Genomic DNA, 22,956 nt, shown 5'->3' with positions numbered 1-22,956 from the left:
CTTCGGCGTGACGAGCGAATGCTTTAACCACTAGGCTACCCCACCGCCCCATCTATCCAAAGAGGCATTGTGTATACGTTATTTCAAATATACTGACTGACTGACTGAGTTTGGTTTAACGCCGCTTTTAGCAATATTCCAGCAATATCACGGCGGGGGACACCAGCAATGGGTTTCACACATTGTACCCATGTGGGGATTCGAACCCGGGTCTTCGGCGTGACGAGCCAACGCTTTAACCACTAGGCTACCCCACCGCCCCTTCAAATATACAGGAAATGTGACACTGATGAAGAAGATAGTGGTGATGCTGTGCGACGTGTGTCACTCTGGTGAAGCCCACTTGAACGACTATGTGCTGAAAAGCAGAGAAACATGATCACAACCCGATGATTATAGGTTAAGGTTATGCTTGAGGGGTGCAAAGCTGCACAGCGACGTCCGGAGATGAATGCCAGCGGCACATAAATATATAAAGTAAATACCATGTTCTGAACAAAAAACAAAGAGGTGTTCTTTTTCATTTCACTAAAAAAAAATTAAGATTCTAATCTAATCGAGCTACATTCTTTGAGAGTAAAATCTACGAGGCTAAATACGAGAGATTCCCAGACACATGAAAAGTGGAACAGTTAACCACTACACTGACAGGAGCCTCAACGTCCACATCAACGTCCACATATTTGAAATTTGGTACTCATAATTGTATTTTTAACGCTCTTTTTTCAAAATGTTTTTGTTGTTCCCAAGAGTACATCGTTACACAGCAATTCAAAAGCTGAGAAACATGATCACAACCCGGTGATCATAGGTTTAGGTTATGCTTGAGGGGTGTACAGCTGTACAACGACTTCCTTCGATTAATGGGGGCGGTGGGGTAGCCTAATGGTTAAAGCGTTGGCTCGTCACGCCGAAGACCCGGCTTCGAATCCCCACATGGGTACAATGTGTGAAGCCCATTTCTGGTGTCCCCCGCCGTGATATTGCTGGAATATTGCTAAAAGCGGCGTAAAACCAAACTCAGTCTGTCAGTCAGTCGTTCGATTAATACAAGTGGCATATACATATAATATGTAAAGACCATGTGCTGAACAAAAAAACCCAAAGAGGTGGTCTTTTTCATTTCACAAAAAAACCAAAAACAATAACCAACACAAACTACATTCTTTGGGAGTAAAATCTACCAGGCTAAATACGAGACGATGTTTGAGGTTCCCAGACACATATAGAGTTAAATTGTCAACCACTACACTGACAGGAGCCTCAACGCCCACATCAAGAGGCGGGTCAAATTTGAAATTTGGTCCTCAGAATAATGAATGACAAATTGACTTGACATATTGGTTAATGTGACGGGTCGACGATACGTATGCTAGTGAGGAGCATGTCCTGCTTATATGTAATTTGTCCTTCATGTCTGTCATGGCGAAAACTAACTCGTTTGGACATATCACGATACGTGCATGAGACACAGAGCCTGAGGTACATAATAAAAGCTCATATTTTGAATGCGTTCTAGAAAAAGATTATATATATATATCACCATAAAAATAGAATTCGCCTCTCCGTATATTTCTATTGTTGCACTTGTTGCCCTCGACTGAATACTGCATTACACGTGCGTTAACTAGGTTTGATTTATACACACACATCTCATGCCCAGACGCACCCACACATCTCCTGTTAACATGTACACACACACACACACACACACACACACACACACACACACACACACACACACACACACACACACACACACACACACACACACACACACACACACACACACACACACACTTCTGTCTATAAGAACATAAACATCTGCTGTCCACAAGTACACACACAAACCATGGGTTTACTTCCCACAATTACCTTGCTGTATTTCCTCTTTTACCAGCACAATACCCATGCTTTTGGATGTTAAACGGTTAAAATGCCCACTTACTGGCACGGAAGTGTTGACCTTCGAAAATGTACCTTGACGTTCAGTAAACTGGCCCTAATAAACTTCCTGGGTTGAGGCAATTACTGCCAGTAATATCCGCTATATATGTTTCATGTTAGGGCCACACCAGTTATTCACTGGGAACAAGTCGCTGACAATGTTTGGGCGAGTGATCTTCCTTCTGTATTTGCCAGCAATATGTTTTTCACTTGGTGAGTCCTTTGATACGTTCTATACTAAATGAACACAAACTACTGTATGTAGATTTATAACTCTTATGGTGGGGCGACCCAGGGCGTTATAGTTTATTGCAGAACTATTCCCACTTGCATTCTCAATGACAGGTTCACTTCAAAGTTTTGACCAGTATATATGTTTTCTTTCATCAGGTGAACGTTATGCACACAAGTAACATGTGTTGTATCCGTGTAGAACTTTAAAAGCACTTTAGTCGGTAAGGGGTGTAAATCTGCGAAAATTTCATAAAACCGTAATACTATTTAAAACGGGTTAAACTAATTTGCTATTTTATTGCCTCTAGCTCTGTTTCCCAATGCTGGCCACAAGACACAGCGTCGTCAGAATCCTGATGAGAACATGGTGAACGTGTCCTCCAGTGTCCTCCAAGCAGAAGAGGATCCTTGCATGGAGCGACTCGGTCCCTGCATGCATAACCTCCGCCATTATCTTGCCTTGCAGGGTCCACAACAGATCGTAGTGGATGGAAGGCTCGCTGTTCCGTGCGGGTAAGTAACCTCTTAGTTGTGTGGCTTCATAGAACTTTATGAAAATAGCAGATAATTCATCCGAGCACCTATTAAAGGTTGTTTTCGAACATCAACGAACATTACCCATTAGTAAAGCAATTGCGACAACCCTGGGTATTATAACTGTCCGTGGAACGGTTCATTTGCCATACCCTGGAAGCATTTCAGATTTCATGAGCAAAATGTATGCCCAACTGGTGTGATGTATCCTGTTTGAACATGTAGCCTACGTTCACGATGTAGCCTACATACCTGGAAACGAGTCTACCACTAGTCTACCACTAGTTCATCTTCAACAAGGAAACCTTTCAGTTTTGTATTTTGCTGAAGTTTTTATGCAGGATAGCTGAAATTTTGTTTGGAGTAGCATTCTAGAAGTTGGTGGTATAAAAATGACAAAACTTTATGGATGGTCAACTTCTTTATTTTACAATGGTGACGTTTTGGTATAGATCCTTATACCGTTTTCAAGCTATCTATAAAAATCTATATCGAAACGTCGCCATAGCTGATATTGCCTGTATACCCGGCGCGTGGTCCTGTGCTCAAAGCTCAGGTCACAAATCGGTGAAGTTAAGCAGCGTCGAGCTCGGAGAGTCCTTGGGTGGGTGACCGTGTTTGGCAGCTTGACTCTTGAGAGTTTCAAGGACTTGAGTCCTGCCCCACAACGATGCACATGTGACACATGTGGTCTCACCTTAGGCAAGTGAGTTTGTTCAAAATTGTCTCTGTTCACCCAGCAGGAAAATGGGTACCCGGTGGAAAATGTCATATGACTAACAGGCAGCTTGGGTTATCCGGGGTAATAATGTGCTGTGCCTTGATTGTTAGCGCTATGAGCATACCTAGTGTGGAGTTTGGCGCTATATAAATGGACACATTATTATTTACAGATTAAAAATTGTATGCAGCAGAGAGGGTTCGGGTGTTCCTGGCATTATTATTATTATTATTATTATTATTATTATACAATGCCTGTAGTACACAGGTGAGCGAGTATTATTTTATTCAACTTCTAGCAACATGCAGTAATATTTAATGGCAGCGGACACTGGAATCGAACCCTATTAACCATGTTAGCCATTTAGCTATTCCATTACACATGTGGTCTGAATACTGAATAGTGGTATTCAGGAAAATGCTTCTCCTTCTATGTAATACGCAGTAGTGGTATGTGGTAAATACGCCACGTTCTATGGTATAACATGTAAATAGAACAGCTTAAATGAGTTACCCTCTGGGTGGGAAAATGCGTCAGCTTCTTGTCTTTACTTGCACAGTGTTGTACTACAAATGCTTTGCTTGTACAGGTAAATAAGCTACCTTCAAAATTGCATTTGGCGATAAATGCGTTACCTTCTGGCACTGAGTGATACTATTTATAGTAACATGCAATGGGGTCTCAATAATACCTACATACCCACTCACTCACTCACTTGCTCATGGTGCTTTTGTAAGGTCAAACCTGGACGAGAACTGGAACTGTATCAACGCTGCCAGTCAGTGTAGAAACCACGACTTCTTCTTGCCCATAATAACCTCTCAGAGGACGTGGGATTTCATTTGCCAGAACAGCCCAGGTATGCTATTTATGTTCTCTGAGCATGAAATTAAATCAACATCACACAAATTACATTATCTTACCTCACACATAAATGTCGTTTTCTGATTGGCTGAGCCAATCAATGTACCCCGCTTACAAGCGAGTAACATTTTCTATGTTACCCGCTGGAAATTGGTTTGGTACTTCGTGTTAATAGTGTTAGGGCTGTTGTCTAACTCCGGTACTCCTTAATATGATCCAATTCCCGTGCTTCAAACAGTTGAAACTTAACATTGGGGTGTTCGGTAAGATAAATACGTTGTTCACTGGTCCCTCGGGGCCCATGGGTTGATGCACCCTCTATGTTTGTTCATGTTCCCTGAGCCCTGAGACATCAACCCATACCCCCATCGTGACCAGTGAACAACTTAGAATAGTATCAATTATATTTAACAAAGGAGAACAGTTGTTTATCAGCACAAACAGAAGCATAATGAAGGCAGCCGTTATGCAGCTTCTTCTGTGTCATTAAGGGTAACTTTGGCTCTCTCCACATGGATCATTGGGAATTTTGTAATGATCAGTATGTCAAATCTGTATGGAAGTGTCATTGGGGATCGTGAACACGACGGTTGTGGATGTTTACACTCCCTTAATGGGACATTGTGCACTGATTGTTGTACAGAATGTCTTAACGAACTACAGTGGCGAATTGTGTACTAATGGTTGTACAGAATGCCTAAACGTAGTGTAATTGGTGATTGTGGATTGTTCCGTGTACAGACTGCCTTAGTAGTATAATGGGAGATTGTGTGCTGGTGGTTGTACAGAATGTCTTAACGTAGTATAATGGGAGATTTGTGTACTGATATTTGTACAGACTGCCTTAACGTAGTATAATGGGGAATTGTATGCTGATGGTTGTACAGACTGATTGAACGTAGTATAATGGGAGATTGTATGCTGGTGGTTGTACAGACTGCCTTAATGTAGTATAATGGGAGATTGTCTGTTGATGGTTGTACAGGTTGCCTTAATGTAGTATAATGGGAGATTGTGTGCTGGTGGTTGTACAGAATGTCTTAACGTAGTATAATGGGAGATTTGTGTACTGATATTTGTACAGACTGCCTTAACGTAGTATAATGGGGAATTGTATGCTGATGGTTGTACAGACTGATTTAACGTAGTATAATGGGAGATTGTATGCTGGTGGTTGTACAGACTGCCTTAATGTAGTATAATGGGAGATTGTCTGTTGATGTTTGTACAGGTTGCCTTAACGTAGTATAATGGGAGATTGTATACTGATGGTAGTACAGAATGCCTTAACGAAGTATACTTGGAGATTGAGTACTGATGGTTGTACAGAATGCCTTAACGTAGAATAATGTGAGATTGTTTGCTGATGGTTGTACATACTGCCTTAACGTAGTATAATGGGAGATTGTCTGTTGATGTTTGTACAGGCTGCCTTAACGTAGTATAATGGGAGATTGTTTGCTGGTGGTTGTACAGACTGCCTTAACGTAGTATAATGGGAGATTGTCTGTTGATGTTTGAACAGGCTGCCTTAACGTAGTATAATGGGAGATTGTGTGTTGGTGGTTGTACATAATGTCGTAACGCAGTATAATGGGAGATTGTGTGCTGGTGGTTGTACATAATGTCGTAACGCAGTATAATGGGAGATTGTGTGCTGGTGGTTGTACATAATGTCGTAACGCAGTATAATGGGAGATTGTGTGCTGGTGGTTGTACAGAATGCCTTAACGTAGCTTAAGGGGAGATTGTGTACTGATGGTTGTACAGAATGCCTTAACGTTGTCTATATGTACTGATGTTTGTCTTTACATGTCTGTAACTGGAGAAGCTGTACCGATTGTACGTCATCTTCATCATCACCATCATCACCATCATCACCATTTATAACGTTTTCTATACTAAGTATGTTGAAGAAATACGTGAATATGATGAAAGCTCGCAATCGTTTCGTTCGTAATTGTGTTCAACCATCTCCGTTATCATCTGTTTCAGCATTTTTAGCTGGGAGGGACTGCTTGGGCAGCTCGCAGCTTCCCTCAGCGGTCTTTGGATGTGACCCATCGATTAACGTATGGTAAATATTTAATATTGTCTCGCACTATTCATCTGCATATATTGATCCGCCATACACAGAGAGTTCTATACTAGAGCTGGCGGAAGGGAAAGATCATCTGGTCGCGTCATAGTTTAAGACGTTCAAAAGTTTCGGAATTACCGTTATTGTTGAGCATCCATTTTGCACTGCGACATGGTTTATCAGGGGAACTGAGAACCGACATAATTCAGAAAGATTGAGAACACGCGCACGTACGCACGCACGCACACACACATACACCGGAACACATACACAAACACACATACAGGAACACATACACGCACACGCACACGCACACGCATATACACACAGATACAAACGCACACACACGAGATTGCACGTTGCTATAGGACTGACATAATCTCGAACACCATGAAAGTCCATTTTCATCCATCCATCTCTCTCTCTCTCACTCTCTAACTCTCTCCCGCTGTCTCTCTCTGTCTCTCTGTTCTCTGGATATATTTGTGTCGGGGTCTGTATGATACACTATTTGCCATTATACTTGTTTAACTTATATGTTTACCAGCATACCTACCTGCGTCCAAGCAAGTGTGTTGAAGATACCCGAATGCTCTTCAGACGACGCCAACCTCTTGCGGCGCCTGTCAGCTATCATGACAGCGCCAATGCAAGAAACATGCTAGATTCAGTTCACGCATCTCCCTGTGCAAGGAAATGGCCATGGAATCGCCAGCGTTCACAAGGGACTTAACATGAAATCATCAGAGTAACTGCACTCACAAGAGAGAGATCATCTACACTGGAACTCTGTAGAATAAAGGCATTTGACTGTTCAGGATCAGATTTTCGTTATTGTTACAAAATTATTCTGACGAATTCATTTTCTAATGAATTCTGGACATTTTAGAAATAAAACCGAAACACTAACAACGTAGCGCTATTTACAAAACATTTTAGACAAAACTAGAAATGCATGACATTCCCGAAAAGCTTTACAGAAATAAACAGGTTGCACTACACACAACTGCACCTTCTAACATTTCTGTCAATAGGCCCTGCTACTGTGTACCCTGCTGGGGCGGTGGGGTAGCCTAGTGGTTAAAGCGTTGGCTCGTCACGCCAAAGACCCGGGTTCGAATCCCTACATGGGTACAATGTGTGAAGCCCATTTGTGGTGTCCCCCGCCGTGATGTTGCTGGAATATTGCTAAAAGCGGCGTAAAACCAAACTCAGTCAGTCAGTCAGTCAGTGTACCCTGCTTGTTCTTGTTTGTGTTTACTCATTCTGTTTGAATTGCATTTGTACATTCCTGTGTGTGTCACATCCAGTTTTTAAGTTGAGGTTCATGTATCTTGTACCCTCTTAGCCGGAAAAAAGGGCAAAGAAATCATGTTACGTGTCAGCTTCATTGGTCGGTGGCATTGAATATGATCCAAGTTTCACCTATAGTTGGCGATATTCCCAACACAAATGTTGTGTGGGTTGTATGTAGTTTCCTATGCAATTCTCGATTTGAACAAATGATACTAACTTGTTTGTTGTTCATGCCAACTCTTGCCCTTGCATCTGTGACGTGTTGAGGAAAGCCCTACATGATGCTGGTCTTGGACATTTAGTGAGTGAGTGAGTTGGGTTTTACGCCACTTTTAGCAATATTCCAGCAATATCACGGCTTCACACAATGTGCCCATGTGGGGAATCGAACTCGGGCCTTCGGCGTGACGAGCGAACGCTTTAACCACTGGGCTACCCCACCGCCCCTGGACATTTAGTGCTTTGGTGAAATCCAGTGGCGATGGCCGTACACTAATTTAACGAAGATAACACTCACAACATCTGACCCTCGTCCTTCACGATTGGACTGACTGAGTTTGGTTTGGTTTGGTTTTACGCCGCTTTTAGCAATATTCCAGCAACATCACGGCGGGGGACACCACAAATGGGCTTCACACAATGTACCCATGTGGGGATTCGAACCCGGGTCTTCGGCTTGACGAGCCAACGCTTTAACCTCAAGATTGGAAATATAAGTATTACAAAAAATAGATTCGTAGGTAACTATTTGAACAAGTAGTAATTAAAAGCAAAATAGTGAATGCTACTTATACTCCATTCGTATGCAACTGTATACGTTATACACCATGTAAGAACACACACACGTGTACACGTGTCATGCGAACGCATCTTGTAACACATGTGGGTATATTTACACAAGGAGCAGATCTGGAGGTCATGTAAATGTATATTTACATATGTGTAAATTTGCATAGTCATTATTAGTGCAATGCGAACACATTGAAAAGATACTGGGGAGTCTAGTTCAAGCTATTTGTTTAACAAGACACGTTATGTTTTGATGTTTAAATATCATAATTCAGACTCACAAGGTATCATTCTTACCTGAGAGATGAAGATTTTGGTTATGTACCCATTTTGTATCATTTTGTAAAATAATATCAGTTATTGTACACGCTGTATTATTGTCGGCGCTGTCATCATGACTATATTGCGGAGATATGACTATCGTGTTATTAAACTCAAGGGTAAATATAATTAATCTGTTTCAACTTTTGAAACATGAATCATATGAAAGCAGTATTTGATAATCAATGGTACATTGTACCAAGCCTTGGCGTATCTTGATAAGTGACACTTATGTGCCGGTAAAACCTGTAACGCCAGTTCAGTGATTACCACTTTATAGTTTTTAGTCATTCAGATAATATTAAGTGTACTGACAAATTATTAACTTACAGAAATAATTTAAAGTAGATTATAAGAAAACGAATGGAGAGATTTATTTGAGACTGACATACGATATAGATCTATCACAATAGGCAAATGACTTATATACACGTTAATTAAGCGCAACCTGAACCCAAGGGCAACTTTGAAAATTTTGGTCTAAACAGGCGATCATAGCCTATTACTAGACAAAGCATGTGCTTCACACAATATCTCAAAAGCTATGGCTCACATGTTCACCTTGTAAGTGAGTGTGCTTGATTAACTGACAAACTATATCTGACAAATACAAGTAAAATCAACAAACAACAGAATTTATGTAGAAACAAATGAGCAACCTTCTCTTCACATTATTACTAGAATATATACTCGGCGTCATTAATGAGTGAGTGAGTGAGTTTAATTTTACGCCGCACTCAGCAATATTCCAACTATATGGCGGCGGTCTGTAAATAATCGAGTCTGGACCAGACAATCCAGTGATCAACAGTATGAGCATCGCTCTGCGCAATTGGGAACCGATGACATGTGTCAACCAAGTCAGCGAGCCTGACCACCCGATCCCGTTAGTCGCCTCTTACGACAAGCATGGGTTACTGAAGGCCAATATTCTAACCCGGACCTTCACGGTTGGCGTCATTAAGGAGGTTAGATACAAATTATCAAAATGTCAAGAAATTGCTAAATCTGGTGTCATTTTGTGGAAAAATCTGTCCCAAATCTAGTTATGTAATAAAAATAGCAAGTCACCCCGGCATTTGTTTGACAAGTGGCGCCCTCTTGTGGCACCGTCTGTAAAAAGTAATATGTCAATAAAAGTTATCTTAAAAGTAAATCTCAGATTATTGTAGTCACTTACCGAGATAATGGGACAATGTCAGGCACTTTAGGTAATGAGTCTCTGCGTTAAACTGTGCCGACATTCATTTTAACTGAGCAGATTTCAGCAGTTTGTGGATCAAACATGTCTCCACTTGACCTGAACACAGCATAATTAAATAATTTATGAAAGAGAGGATAACAGTCCTACTTTTATGTAATTATCATATTCAGGTATCGAATGTAACTTGATTTCCTGTTGTCGGGATTATAAATCTTGTAAATAAACTTAATGGAGGTAATCATAAACTCATTATTAATGACACATCAGGAACGGTGACTTTTGTTTCCAGGACGTGGTTTGTGATCCGGTTGTTTATCTTCATTGAGCTGGTAAATTCATATCACATGTGTAATACCAGAGATTATTAGGTCTCCAATATCTGCCTAAACTGATACCATAGGCTGTAAAGGGAAACCAAATATGTTTATAATAATCCTTTTAACATAAAACAGATACAAGACAACAGATTTTACAGTGTCTTCATTAGTATTCCTGAAAAGATTTGCTAAAGAATATGCAGTATAAGGCTTTTTAACACATTTTGTAATAAACCTCTCTCAGTTGTGAATATGAGAATCCCTTAAGTAACACTTGTTGTATGTGACCACTTACTAAAAGGCATTGTGTATTTCGGTCCGCGGAGCCGTGTTAGGTTACGATAATAGGAGGGGTACACAAACTAAGTGATCTAGATTTCCATTTTTGTGTGAACTTTGATGGGTGAGTGGATTAGGTCGCAGACTGAGTGTAAGAGTGCGAGGTCGAATCCCGAAGGCGCCCCTACACCAACACACACACACACACACACACACACACACACACACACACACACACACACACACACACACACACACACACACACACACACACACACACACACACACACACACACACACACACACACACACACCACCACCAAGAAAAAAGCGGCTAATTTGTACCGAACCACTTTACTTAAATTGCCCTGGAATAGAAGGCACAGACTATTGAGGACTGATCTACATGGTGCCATAGGGCGATGACTTATGGTCAAGTCTCCCATGATATATCATTAAAGATATTTCTGCTAAAGTATACTCTTCTGGTATCAGTAGTGTCGTATGTTGGAGATCTAGACACGTGAGACACTCCATGGAGGGTAGGGAGCTATGAGAGTAAGTTATATTCTTTTTCTAGCCAGCAATATGGTTTTCATTTGACGAGTGCATTGTTAAGTATTTTGAGATTTGTAAGTTCATTGTTTTCTTAATCTTTGTACTAAATGATCGCCAACTGTTGTATGTAGATTTTAGACATCCATTTATAACTCTTATAGTAGGGCAACCCATGGCGTGATCAGTTAAATGCTGAACTATGCAGACGTATTGTACTTTCATCAGGTGAAAATAATGCCAACGTATTGTACCAGTGATTCAACTCAATGAATTCATTACTTCACTCACTAAAAACAAGCTCCAAATTAGAGTCAATCTGTAATTACATTGGGTAGTGGACAGGTAAACGCGTTAATTTCTAAATTGCATAAAAAAGTTTACAAGTAAATGCAATACCTTCTATATCACACGAGGCCGTGTACGGGTAGGTACGTACACGTTACTTTCTATATTACGTGGTTGAGTGTACATTTAAATGCGTTATCATCTATATTATATAGATGGGTTAGTGAACAGGTGAGGCCACGTACAGGTAAATGCGTTACCTTCATTTTTACATGGGTATTGTTCAGGTTAATTACTTTCTATGTAACATAAGGCAGTGTACAGGTAAATACGGTTTTTTCTATATTTGTTTACATGAGGTATTGTTCAGGTGAATGTATTATTTTCTATCATGCATAAAGCATTGAACAGGTAAATGTTTTACTTTCTATATTACATGGAATATTGTACAGTAAAATGCGTTCCATCTATAGTGGGCGGGTTACAGGTGCTAAGCTGATGTTTTTGTGAAGTATTTGATCAACAACTGGGCAAAGGCTCACTTACTGATCTACTCATTCAAAGAAGAAAACACAAATAACGTTCGACCCTAACCTTTGACGATTATTAGAATTCATCATGATTGACTTTTTCAAAAAGGCAGAGCAAAATAACGAATGCTAGTCAGTTTAATATCGTGTATGTAGGAACGGATTACTCACTTCATCGCAAATTCAAATATCAGAATCTTGTTTCAAATATTAATTGAATAATACCTTAATAATGACATTTTCCACGTACGATGGCACGAATTTGGGAATATAATATATATGCACCTCGTGTCAAGTTCAAATGTTAATTTTATGTTGTAATTTCACTTCTGCCGTGACTGATGTAAAGGCAGTTGAGATAATTGCTGTACGTGTAACCAGATAATGGGGTAATGCTGGAGGAACATGTAATCGGTCTCTGTGTTACAGCTATATCTATTGAATTGTTTTCAAACAAGCCGATTTCACTAATTTGTGAACCATGAAGGCAATGTTTCGTACGTTTACTTTATTAATGGATACAATATAGCTTGATTTCTAGCTAAAATGATTCCGGATGTCAGGATAATAAATGTTGTAAATAAGGTAATGGGGATAATCATACAATTACAGATTATATCTGGTATACACAACCCCAATCTACATGTATACACATCCCCAATCTACATGTACACGCATCCCCAATCTACATGTACACGCATCCCCAATCTACATGTACACACATTCCCAATCTACATGTATACACATCCCCAATCTACATGTATACACATCCCCAATCTACAAGTACACGCATCCCCAATCTACACGTACTAACATCCAAAATCTACAGGTACTCACATCCCCAATCTACACGTACTCATATCCCCAATCTACACGTACACACATTCCCAATCTACAGGTACTCACATCCCCAATCTACAGGTACTCACATTCCCAATCTACAGGTACAGACTTCCCCAATCTACAGGTACAGACATCCCCAATCTACACGTACACACATTGCCAATCTACAGGTACAGACATCCCCAATCTACACGTACACACATCCCCAATCTACAGGTACAGACATCCCCAATCTACACGGTCTCACATCCCCAATCTACACGTACTCACATCCCCAATCTACACGTACTCACATCCCCAATCTACAGGTACTCACATTCCCAATCTACAGGTACTCACATCCCCAATCTACAGGTACTCACATGCCCAATCTACAGGTACAGACATCCCCAATCTACACGTACACACATTCCCAATCTACAGGTACTCACATTCCCAATCTACAGGTACTCACATCCCCAATCTACAGGTACTCACATGCCCAATCTACAGGTACAGACATCCCCAATCTACACGTACACACATTCCCAATCTACAGGTACAGACATCCCCAATCTACACGTACACACATCCCCAATCTACACGTACAGACATCCCCAATCTACACGTACACACATCCCCAATCTACAGGTACTCACATTCCCAATCTACAGGTACAGACATTCCCAATGTACAGGTACTCACATTCCCAATCTACAGGTACAGACATCCCCAATCTACACGTACACACATTCCCAATCTACAGGTACACACATCCCCAATCTACACGTACACACATTCCCAATCTACAGGTACAGACATCCCCAATCTACAGGTACTCACATCCCCAATCTACACGTACACACATCCCCAATCTACAGGTACAGACATCCCCAATCTACACGTACACACATCCCCAATCTACACGTACACACATTCCCAATCTACAGGTACAGACATCCCCAATCTACACGTACACACATTCCCAATCTACAGGTACTCACATCCCCAAACTACAGGTACTCACATCCCCAATCTACAGGTACTCACATCCCCAATCTACACGTACACACATCCCCAATCTACAGGTACAGACATCCCCAATCTACAGGTACTCACATTCCCAATCTACAGGTACAGACATCCCCAATCTACACGTACTCACATCCCCAATCTACAGGTACTCACATTCCCAATCTACAGGTACTCACATCCCCAATCGACACGTACACACATCAGTAAGTTATTTACAGGTATTGTGTGTTAGAATTTCAAGTTGGTGTGATAAGTACAGTATACTCGTAGAGGAACAAGCTGAATTTAGAGAGGGTTATAGTACTATTAATTGTCTCTTTGTTCTTCATGGACTTATAAATATAGCTCTTGAAAAGGGTTTAAAATTATATTGTACTTTTGTTGACTACCGTAAAGCGTTCGATTATGTGAATAGGAATGCATTGTGCTATAAGTTATATCATTTGGGGATAAGTTCTACATTTTTGACACTACTTAAGAAAATGTACAGTGATGTTAAATCTTGTGTGAGACAATCAGATGATGCTTATTCAGAATTCTTTGCTTCCTTTTTTGGAGTTCGTCAAGGCAAAAATTTATCGCCGATTCTATTTTCGTTTTTTGTTAATGATGTTGTAGAAGCTTTGTCACCAGCCTTAGATCATGGTGTCTTGGTTTTTCACGTACGCTTGTTATTACTCCTTTTTGCAGACGACATGGTTATATTTAGCAACAATATTAAAGGTTTGCAGGGTGGACTGTATAAGTTATCTGAATACTGTATTCAATGGGGTTTGGGGCCCATGGCCTAAATAAACTTTCTGTCTGTCTGTCTGTAAATGTGAAAATGTCCAAATGTTGACCTTTGAAACCGCAACTTGAGAATAATGATCTAACGACACCGTGACGTTCAGTAGACTAACTCCAGGTCACAAACCTAATATACTTTGTGAATTGAAGCAATTACTCCCAGTAATATCCACCGTATATGTTTCATGTTTGAGCTTCACCAGTTATTCACTGGGAACAAGTCGTTGACGATGTTTGAACGAGCGGTCTTTCTGCTGTATTTGCCAGCAATATGTTTTTCATTTGTTGAGTGCTTTGTTGAGAATATTCAGATTCGTAAGCCCATTGTTATCTAAATGTATGTGCTAAACGATCACAACCTGCTACCAATAGATTTTAGATAGTATTGCTCATTCATAACTCCTCTGGTAGGGAGACAAGGGTGCCATCAATTTATTGCAGAACCATCCCCTTCCTTTCAGACAATCACATTCTCGATGATGGATTCAAAGCTTTTTAAAGTATTCTCTTACACCAGGTGAACATTTTCTCAAATAACGAGTATTGCAGGTAGGTGAAGCGCTGTAATTGAATTCACGAGAACACAACATCCAAGTCCGAGTCAGTATGTATTCTTTAGTACCCATGATCACCGAATCATTTCATGGATGAGTGACGTACAGTTGACCTAACACCTTAACAATATTATTAATTTTTTTTTAACTAAACTGCTATTACTGCCTCCAGCTCTGTTTCCCAATGCTGGCCATGAGACACAGCGTCGGCAGAATCCTGAGCAGAACATAGTGAACGCGTCCAGTGGTCTAGGACGTGAGGAACACTGCCTTACGCTGTTCAGTCCTTGCTTTGATGCCATCCAACCTATGTTGTCCGTGAGGGATCCACAAAGCATCGTTGTTGATGGGAGGCTGGCTGTACCGTGCGAGTAAGTAGGCTCCTAGTTGTGTGACTTATAATAATGATAGCAGATACTTATAAGCAATACATGCATAAAAGATACATGCATAAAAGTCCAGATGATATAGAAACTCAAGATCTTTCGTCGTATAAAATGTTGAACGGGGAAAGATCTTGTGTGTACAAAGTTGTGACAAGCAGACTGACTGACTGAGTATGGTTTTACGCCGCTTTTAGCAATATTCCAGCAACATCACGGCGGGGGACACCAGAAATGGGCTTCACACATTGTACCCATGTGGGGATTCGAACCCGGGTCTTCGGCGTGACGAGCCAACGCTTTAACCACTAGGCTACTCCACCGCCCCTGTGACAAGCAGAAATATCTAGTGAGTGAGTGAGTGAGTTAAAAGTTTACATCGCATCGTCAATATTGCAGCCACATCGCGATGAGACCAAGTTAATGACGACTAAATGTCTGTCATCAAAGGACAGTAAAACAGTAAGTTAAGTATCACAGTTAACAAACATCTGTAATCTATCTTTTTAAATAAATAGATAGATAGATAGATAGATAGATAGATAGATAGATAGATTACGTTACGTTCTAAGGTATATAGAGTAACAGAATAGGTTGGATGTGCTCGCCTCCGATTTGTGGATCAATGTGGAGTAATAAAATGCGGGCAAAGTATACTTTAAATTCGTTACCTTACGTATTACACGGGGTGGTCTATACTAACTTAACCGCCCTCCGGCCCTCCCGTTCTCTTCTTCACCCACCCCCCAACCTACTCGCTCGCTCTCTGATCCAACTCACTCACCCAAAACCTCACACACTTACGCACTCACCCACTCACGTCATCGTAATTGTTTGTGTAAGGTCAAACATCCTGGAGGAAAGCTGGAACTGCCTTGATGCTACCAGTCAGTGTAGTGACTTCGGCTTCTACACGATGGCACGATGGTTTCAGATATCGTGGGAGTTCATTTGCCAAAACGGCCCAGGTATGCTGCATGAAATTTGAAGGTTCATAAAACTTACAATGGAACTAATATCTATTCAACAAACAAGATACCCAATGGTGCTATGAACAGGGATATTGTGTATCCGGTGGTTCAGTGGATTCTCTTCACGTTAGTGTCATGGGTACCTTGTATAGTCATATACGTTCTTTTGATGTATTTGCCATTGGGGACAGTGAACAGTTTTTCTTTTGGTAAAACTCTTTACTTGGGTGTCAGGTGTGATTGAGCACCAATTGTTAAGTATCTCACGTTTTGGTGGGTGTCAGGGGAGATTGAGCACTAATGGTTATGTATCTCAGTGTCAGGGGAGATTGAGCACTAATGGTTATGTATCTCAGTGTCAGGGGAGATTGAGCACCAATGGTTATGTATCTCACATTTTGGTGGGTGTCAGGGGAGATTGAGCACTAATGGTTATGTATCTCAGTGTCAGGGGAGATTGAGCACCAATGGCTATGTATCTCACATTTTGGTTGGTGTCAGGGGAGATTGAGCACTAATGGTTATGTATCTCAGTGTCAGGGGAGATTGAGCACCAATGGCTATGTATCTCACATTATGGTGGGTGTCAGGGGAGATTGAGCACTAATGGTTATGTATCTCAGTGTCAGGGGAGATTGAGCCCCAATGGTTATGTATCTCAGTGTCAGGGGAGATTGAGCACAAATGCTTATGTATCTCACATTTTGGTGGGTGTCAGGGGAGATTGTGTACCAATGGTTATGTATCTCAGTGTCAGGGGAGATTGAGCACTAATGGTTATGTATCTCACATTTTGGTGGGTGTCAGGGGAGATTGAGCACTAATGGTTATGTATCTCAGTGTCAGGGGAGATTGAGCACCAATGGCTATGTATCTCACATTTTGTGGGTGTCAGGGGAGATTGAGCACTAATGGTTATGTATCTCAGTGTCAGGGGAGATTGAGCACCAATGGCTATGTATCTCACATTTTGGTGGGTGTCAGGGGAGATTGAGCACTAATGGTTATGTATCTCAGTGTCAGGGGAGATTGAGCACCAATGGCTATGTATCTCAGTGTCAGGGGAGATTGAGCACTAATGGTTATGTATCTCAGTGTCAGGGGAGATTGTGTACCAATGGTTATGTATCTCACATTTTGGTGGGTGTCAGGGGAGATTGAGCACCAGTGGTTATGTATCTCAGTGTCAGGGGAGATTGAGCACCAGTGGTTATGTATCTCAGTGTCAGGGGAGATTGAGCACTAATGGTTATGTATCTCAGTGTCAGGGGAGATTGAGCACCAGTGGTTATGTATCTCAGTGTCAGGGGAGATTGAGCACCAGTGGTTATGTATCTCAGTGTCAGGGGAGATTGTGTACCAATGGTTATGTATCTCACTTTCTTTGCATGTGAAATTATGTCCCCGATAGTTATGTAAACTCTCTCGTCTTTGAAGTAAAGGACAGCGACAGACCGCTGGTAACATGCACTACTATTGATTAGGCAGTGAAATTACATTGTTTATGCCATCATAAATATATTAAAGATTTTTTAGAAAACGAATTTGATCAAGGGAAGCTTGCTTTGATTTTGATTATGAAGGGATCTCAACAGATGGCAACGTCAACATCGGTATTCTTATAGGTTATTATTATGGATACTATACTGATTATGTTGATGTGATGTGATGGGATGTGTCAATATGATTAACATTTCGCCTGTAAACGTACCAGTCGCCAATCTACCATCATGTCTGTTTCAGCATTTGTAGCAGGGGAACAATGCTGGAACAACTCGAGGCTTCAGTCGACGTATTTTACGTGCCTTTCTTCGAATATTCTGTGGTAAATAGTCTATATTATAAGTTGTAGCACCGGTAGGCAAGGGATGACACTGCTACAAAGAGGCGTACATCAGACCGTATTACCCGAGGGAGAAGCATACAACGTATTTAGCTTACCCTCATGTTAAATGTACAAAATATCACTTCATTTTATTTCAAAGATCGCTACCGACTATATGACATGTAAAAAAAATGGCGTCTGCCTCTCCTCTGGTATTGTAAACCAGTGAAACATATTCTGACAAGCTAAACACTGCTATAAAAATGGTTAATTATGTTTAAGTTGAGTGTGCAAACGACTTAATGCTAACAGCTAATCGAACGATTTTCTAACTCCGTACACTGCATGCGTCATATTATGACGTCATACGATTCAGCTTCTCAGCGGAGAGACCGCCTCCGTGGTGTAGTGGTTAGAGCGTCCGCCCGGAGAGCGGAAGGTCGCGGGTTCGATCCCCGATCGCGTCATACCAAAAGACGTTAAAATATGGTACTTGTTGGTCCCTGCCTGGCGCTCGGCATTAATGGGTACAACAAGGACTGGTCGGCTCGGAGTCAGAATAATGTGTCTGAGTGGGGTATTCATGCTTCACTGCGGCATGGTATCTCAGTGGGCTAGCACTATAAAACCAGCTTCAGTCTCGGCTAGTACAGGCAGCCGCACATACACATACACACGCATCCACGTCGTCATATGAGCGAAATATTCTCAAGTACGACGTTAAACCCAATTTCACCTCACCTCTCAGCGGAGAGTTTGGCAGTTACCTTTGCAGCGGGTAATATTTTTTCCAGTTGTCACCCTCCAGGGAGGGGTGACACAGAAACTTGTTAAAACGTCATTGACAATGAAATTAAAGTATTTCACATGAAGGTAAGATAATATCAAATATTAATCACCTGGATACGTTGATACATAAGATGATATGGGTGTTACCATGTTATTATGTCCAAACACTATTCGTCAGAGACAGTGTGCTTTCATCATAGTATGTCTCCCCCAGACGCACCCAAACCACACAGGATGGTTAGCGTGACCGCAGATCGCGGAGCGTGAGTTTATTTGAAGGTTTATTATTTTTTTAAACCGACACTGGGCTGTCATTGGCTCTAGAGGATCTGAATGGCAATGAGAAACAATTCGCATCAGATATTTAGCCAGTTCTTTCAAATTTCTTCACTTCTTCACAAGTGTATGGTCTGTGAACTTTCCATTTTGACCTCCAGTTGCCAGCTGACTGATATTCAATCATCCGCTGCTACCCCCATGACCATGTGATGAACCCTCCACAAAGTGTATTGCCACACTAATTTTGACCATCACAGCAACCGCAACTTAGCTTTTGCTACAACGTTTATCCTGGAGCGCCATGAGGTTCATTTTAGTCTTACGTAAACAAAATTGAACTTAAAATTCGGTAACACTTTAGTTTCAATCTGAGAGGAATACACAAAAACGTGAATATCAACATTGCCAGAGAGTATGGTCACCATCAAGCTGATTGTCACACAGTTTTCAAAAAATGATTGTTGATTATCAAATGTGGCAGATTATAACTCATTCACTCAAGACACGTGTCCTGTTGTCAGCGCAGTGAAGAAGGAAACGTGACTTATCGCTGAAGCGAACTATTTCCCACACATGTGCTCCCCATCACTAGTGTTGTCTGCTCCACTGGAGACGTTGTTGTTCTGGCTTCAAAATTGGCCGGAGTGAACGTCTTGCAAGGATCATCTGTCCTTTTCAAGTGAACGTTACTGGCCATATTTGCACGAATATGTCGTGCTTCTTGCACATTTCGTTCAATTTACACAAAAACTGCTGGGTTACGTTTCGTCTACCATTTTCATATGCTCTTTCTCTGGTCCAATTCCAAATATTCATTCATAAGATTACCACTAAAAAAAATTAAAAAATGGTGATTTCCAAAAAATTCCAATTAAGAAATATCATATTTCAAAAAAAATCCAAAATTGTAAAGATGATATTCCCAAGGCTTGGAAATTTTTGGAAATTTAGCAAGGACTTGATCACTACTTCTTTCAGTTTCTCCTTTCCCCAAGGATTCCCATGAGTGTATAGACTTACTACTTCACGCATCTTTTGTTCTGTTAGAGTTCATATTGTTGATATACATAAAAATCCCATGTCACAATAACGTTTGCCTTTGAGTATATAAAACGTGCCACTGGATTCAAGGAGTGCTTATTCAATTAATGCCCATTCGGCACTGATCAGTGTCACATTTGGAGGGAAAGTAAGCATGCGTAAGCCTGTGCCTTAATGTCAGACATATACTTGCCAAAATCAACTGATTCAACAGACGACAATTTATGTTATATGATAAAAAATTCTCTCTAACCCTCGCAAACTGCCTAATCAATCGCAATTGTCCCGTTCTTAAGAATGGCTTAAAACTAAACTGAAGTGACATGAAGGAATACGCTCACAACTTATAATACTTAATATATCTCAGTTGAACACATTTTTTCAGTCGTCCGCCTACCTGCATCAGAGAAGGTGCGGCAATGGTGCCGGATTGCTCTACACAGGACTCCATCGTCTTGAGTGGCATGGCAGCCGCTGTCTTTGAGCAAGTATATGGATGCTAGATTCGGTTCACGCAACTCTCTGTATGGAGGAACGGCCATCAAATCTCAAGACGTTACCAACATTTACAAGGGATCGACTACATAGTCCTCAGATGTTACCTGCACTAAAAAGATAAACACCGTTGAACGTCCGTGGAATCATCACATGAGACTGTTCAGGTCACGATCTGCCTTTCATTATGGTTACAAATATTCTGATATTGGGGTTTTGTTAGAAAGAAAAACAGAAAACTAACAACATCTAGAAACCCAACAGCAATAGATACATTAGACTACACACTATTGTAGCTTCTGGTGGCGTCTCTGTCAATACGCCCTGCTACTGAATACCCCGCGTGTTCCTGTTGGTGTTGAATAACACTGTTTAATAAAGGTAAGATTACATTCTTGCAGGTGTCAAATCTATGTTTGAAGTCAGAATTCATGCATCTTTTGACATCTTGGTCGCAAATTGCACAAGAAACATCACGTGTAAGCTGCATTGGTCCAAAACAGTTAACCGCTTGCAATCACCTTAACGTCGGGGAAAGCTCGAACTGGTGCACGTTCTCGTTTTGGTTACTGAGCTGGATTAGGACTACGACCCTCGATTTTGGAATTTGGATCGAAGCATTCTGCACATCGAATCTCGTGTATGAGTGAGTGAGTGGATGTTGTTCTGATTGAACCAGACAAAGCTGTGGATATTAATACAATTATAATAGTCAAAGCCATATTATTCGGACTAACATATTCTCAACTCAAATGTACCCTCAACTCAAATTTCTGTTACTTCCCCTTTTCACAGTCTAGTCCAGAAAACACCATTGACATATTTCAAAAGATTTAGAATGAGCAATGAAAAAAATGAATCTGGATAGATGAAACATTTTGGTTAGTATATATTTTTCTTAACGTAAATACGTTTATTCCGCAACCCATGCTTGCCACAAAAGGTGACTAACGGGATCGGATGGTGAGGCTCGCTGACTTGGTTGACACATGTCATCGGTTCCCAATTGCGCAGATCGATGCTCATGCTGTTGATCACTGGAGTGCCTGGTCCAGACTCGATTATTTACAGACCGCCGTCATATAGCTGGCATATTGCTGAGTGCGGCGTAAAACTAAACTCACTCACTCACTTATAATCTAACATGATAAGCTGAGAAAGGACATAAGATAAGTATGGTTTAAACACAACACCACTCACCGCGGTCAATCAACGTTTCACCTACAGCAAGTGCGGTCCGAGCAGCACATGAAAAGTGTCCAAAACAACATTGACATGTGAAACAATATTCCTTGTGGTAAAACACACTTCTTCCTAGCCCGTTAATACGTCGTGAATTCTGAAGTACAATATTAAAAGTCCTGCAGTGATGTATATTAAGACACAGGGTGTGCTATATGTACAACACATTCTCTTGCTTTATATTATTTGGAAAGGTTGTCATGAGTTGTGAAGTGTAACTTAATTAATCAAATCAAAAAATATATAATATACGCTAGCCAGGGAAGTTGCATTGATAAGGAAATACCCAGAGAATTCATCAAACTACGAACAACTGCACACACTATGACATTTGACTCCAAAATTCAAATGCTGGGGTTAACACGGGTACGTACAGAACTACATTGTGAGTGAATTGGTCAGTCATATTACTCAACATGTCATCGGAATTTCAGATTGTCTCTTAAGTTAGCAAGAGAGTTTGTTGGAAAGTTGGGTTTCACGCCATTTTGAACATAGTTTCGGTTATAGCTAAATGGTTTTGAAATCTTGTTCGCTATTTTGACCATATATGCTTGTGCTTGTACAGTGAATCCTTGACTTGCCTCAGTGATAGGTTTCTGAATGAAGAAGGGGCCCAACTCTGCACAGACAATTGAGGCAAGTCAGACAGTTCGATTAGTTGTGCCCGTCAGTGCAAGATAATGCAACAGAAATTACCCATATGTACTTATTAATTATCGTACATATGTGAGAATTTATAATTTTGTTAAGGTACTAAGCTGATGGCTTT

The 22,956-nt window shown here is 40.9% G+C and overlaps 2 protein-coding genes across 2 annotated transcripts; both read left to right on the top strand.

Annotated features, from left to right (window-relative positions):
• The first annotated feature begins 2,058 nt into the window (after positions 1 to 2,058).
• LOC124274567 lies at positions 2,059 to 7,195 on the top strand. Its single transcript, XM_046709933.1, has 5 exons — positions 2,059 to 2,160; positions 2,490 to 2,694; positions 4,174 to 4,295; positions 6,296 to 6,377; positions 6,928 to 7,195. The coding sequence occupies exons 1-5, from the start codon at positions 2,061 to 2,063 to the stop codon at positions 7,043 to 7,045; spliced, it is 627 nt and encodes a 208-aa protein (XP_046565889.1). The 5' UTR covers positions 2,059 to 2,060; the 3' UTR covers positions 7,046 to 7,195.
• Positions 7,196 to 14,821: 7,626 nt separating this feature from the next.
• Positions 14,822 to 21,334, top strand: LOC124274568. Its single transcript, XM_046709934.1, has 5 exons — positions 14,822 to 14,890; positions 15,332 to 15,530; positions 16,386 to 16,510; positions 18,257 to 18,338; positions 20,833 to 21,334. The coding sequence occupies exons 1-5, from the start codon at positions 14,836 to 14,838 to the stop codon at positions 20,948 to 20,950; spliced, it is 579 nt and encodes a 192-aa protein (XP_046565890.1). The 5' UTR covers positions 14,822 to 14,835; the 3' UTR covers positions 20,951 to 21,334.
• The last annotated feature ends 1,622 nt before the right edge of the window (positions 21,335 to 22,956 follow it).

The sequence above is a fragment of the Haliotis rubra genome, unplaced genomic scaffold, assembly GCF_003918875.1.
Source record: "Haliotis rubra isolate DU_JTF1 unplaced genomic scaffold, ASM391887v1 Scf192, whole genome shotgun sequence".
Taxonomy (NCBI): domain Eukaryota; kingdom Metazoa; phylum Mollusca; class Gastropoda; order Lepetellida; family Haliotidae; genus Haliotis; species Haliotis rubra.
This window is presented reverse-complemented; position numbering and strand designations above follow the sequence as displayed.

Coding starts and splice junctions, on each gene's coding strand:
- LOC124274567 (XM_046709933.1), top strand. CDS start 2,061: ATGTTAGGGCCACACCAGTTATTCACTGGGAACAAGTCGCTGACAATG. Junction 2,161..2,489: donor AGCAATATGTTTTTCACTTG/GTGAGTCCTTTG, acceptor TATTGCCTCTAG/CTCTGTTTCCCAATGCTGGC. Junction 2,695..4,173: donor AGGCTCGCTGTTCCGTGCGG/GTAAGTAACCTC, acceptor TGCTTTTGTAAG/GTCAAACCTGGACGAGAACT.
- LOC124274568 (XM_046709934.1), top strand. CDS start 14,836: ATGTTTGAACGAGCGGTCTTTCTGCTGTATTTGCCAGCAATATGTTTT. Junction 15,531..16,385: donor AGGCTGGCTGTACCGTGCGA/GTAAGTAGGCTC, acceptor TGTTTGTGTAAG/GTCAAACATCCTGGAGGAAA. Junction 16,511..18,256: donor CATTTGCCAAAACGGCCCAG/GTATGCTGCATG, acceptor TGTCTGTTTCAG/CATTTGTAGCAGGGGAACAA.